This window comes from Polistes canadensis, unplaced genomic scaffold, assembly GCF_001313835.1.
Source record: "Polistes canadensis isolate GaletaPanama2010 unplaced genomic scaffold, ASM131383v1 scaffold_376, whole genome shotgun sequence".
Lineage (NCBI taxonomy): Eukaryota > Metazoa > Arthropoda > Insecta > Hymenoptera > Vespidae > Polistes > Polistes canadensis.
In genome coordinates, this window is record NW_014569923.1 from 64,976 (window position 1) to 66,686 (window position 1,711).

The 1,711-nt window shown below is 26.9% G+C and overlaps 1 protein-coding gene across 1 annotated transcript in view; it reads left to right on the forward strand.

Moving 5' to 3' along the window:
* The window catches only part of LOC106792092 (supervillin-like), a 12,787-nt gene extending 11,536 nt beyond the window's left edge, over positions 1 to 1,251 (forward strand). The window contains exons 24-26 of the mRNA XM_014758238.1: positions 112 to 386; positions 503 to 658; positions 818 to 1,251. Of these exons, the coding sequence (XP_014613724.1) occupies positions 112 to 386; positions 503 to 658; positions 818 to 904 (518 nt within the window). The 3' untranslated portion in view covers positions 905 to 1,251. The remainder of the gene's footprint in view (positions 1 to 111; positions 387 to 502; positions 659 to 817) is intronic.
* The last annotated feature ends 460 nt before the right edge of the window (positions 1,252 to 1,711 follow it).

Below are 1,711 nucleotides of genomic sequence, written 5' to 3' on the forward strand. Positions count from 1 at the left end.
AATATTATCTGTTTAAAAATGTGTTACGATTTTGAAAAAAAAAAAAAAAAAAAAAAAAAAGAAAAAAAAAAAAGAAAATATTTATTATATACACATATTATATGCCAACAGCCTTATTTTTACTTGACAATAAAAATGAGGTATGGATATGGCAAGGATGGTGGCCTGATTCAGAAGCTGAAGATCATTCTGGAAGTAAAGCTGTGAGATGGCAAGCTGAAAGAAAAACTACTATGACTATGGCAATCCAGTATTGGGAAAGTATTCATCCAAATGTTACAAAGTTCCCAATATATCTAGTTTGGGCTGGCTTAGAGCCATTACAATTTATAAATTTATTTCCTACGTGGACATATCGCGACGATATCGCAGAATTAAATATGCAGGTAATGATAAAAAATGAACTTTTTAAGGATTTATAGAAATAAACATTCTTCCTAAATCTTGCATAATAATAGATCAATCATATCGCAATGATTATTATTTTTTTTCTTTTAATTAGGAGGGGCGAAATCCAGGTGAAATTTTAAATGTTGAAAGTGAGCTGGCTCGATTAACGCAAAGTACTTATCCTCCTGCTCAATTATTACAACGACCACTACCAGTAGGAGTTGATCCCACACGGCTCGAACTTTATTTATCCCAACAACATTTCCAAGTTAGTTTTTTCTATCCTATATCATTTGTTTTTACTTTTAATTTTTCATTACAAACATACAGTATTAGTGGATATTTTATACTAATAATTATTTTTGTCTCTAAACTACTTGCAATTAATTTTTATGTCTTTTTTATATAATGAAATATTTTTACACAGGAATTGTTGGGAATCAGTAAAGAAGAATTTCAAGAACTTCCTATGTGGAAGCAAATGAATCTCAAGAAAGAGGTAGGATTGTTTTGATTAGTTGCCTGGTTTCTATATTTTATGCGAAATATAGGTGTTCTTGTAAAGCGTTTAATAAAATCTTAATTCACTGTTTCATAACGTTTATAACTTTAAACTTTTTTAACTTTTGAATGTATGAATTGATGTACAAGAGTTGCCTAAAATTGTCCATTGATTGTAATTAACTGAAATATTCGTGATGTTTACTATTACACTCAGATATAATATATACATATACGCGCGCGCGCACATACACACCCTCGTGTGTGTGATTTGTGTAAAATAAATTATCATATATTTTTAATACATGCAAATCAGCTTGTGAATATTTCATTTATATTTGTATGAGCTTTGTATTTATCAATAATATAATACCTTTTAGAATGGCTTAATTTTACAATATGTAATATTTTTACAAAAGAGGAGATACTGTGTTCTTTACAAATTATTCTATGTTTTTAAACAGTATTTAACGATATATCATTGTATTTTACGAATCTCATTTTCTTTGTCTTTTATAAATCCAATAGTAAGCAAGTATAAATATTTTTTAAAGAGAATACCGAACTTTGACATATACATAAAAATTATATATTATTATTCACGTAACAGAATACAGTTGTAATCTATACATAAAGAAAATACTGATCTGTGTTGAAATATTTTATTGTTAAGATGTATTTTGAAGGGAAATTGTAATATGCGTCAAAAAAATCATGCGTTAACCGCATTATTTGTTTTTAAAATTTACATTTTAATATCACATTATATATCATTATTTATCTAATAATATAAACTTTAAAACATAAAGAACTCTTTTTG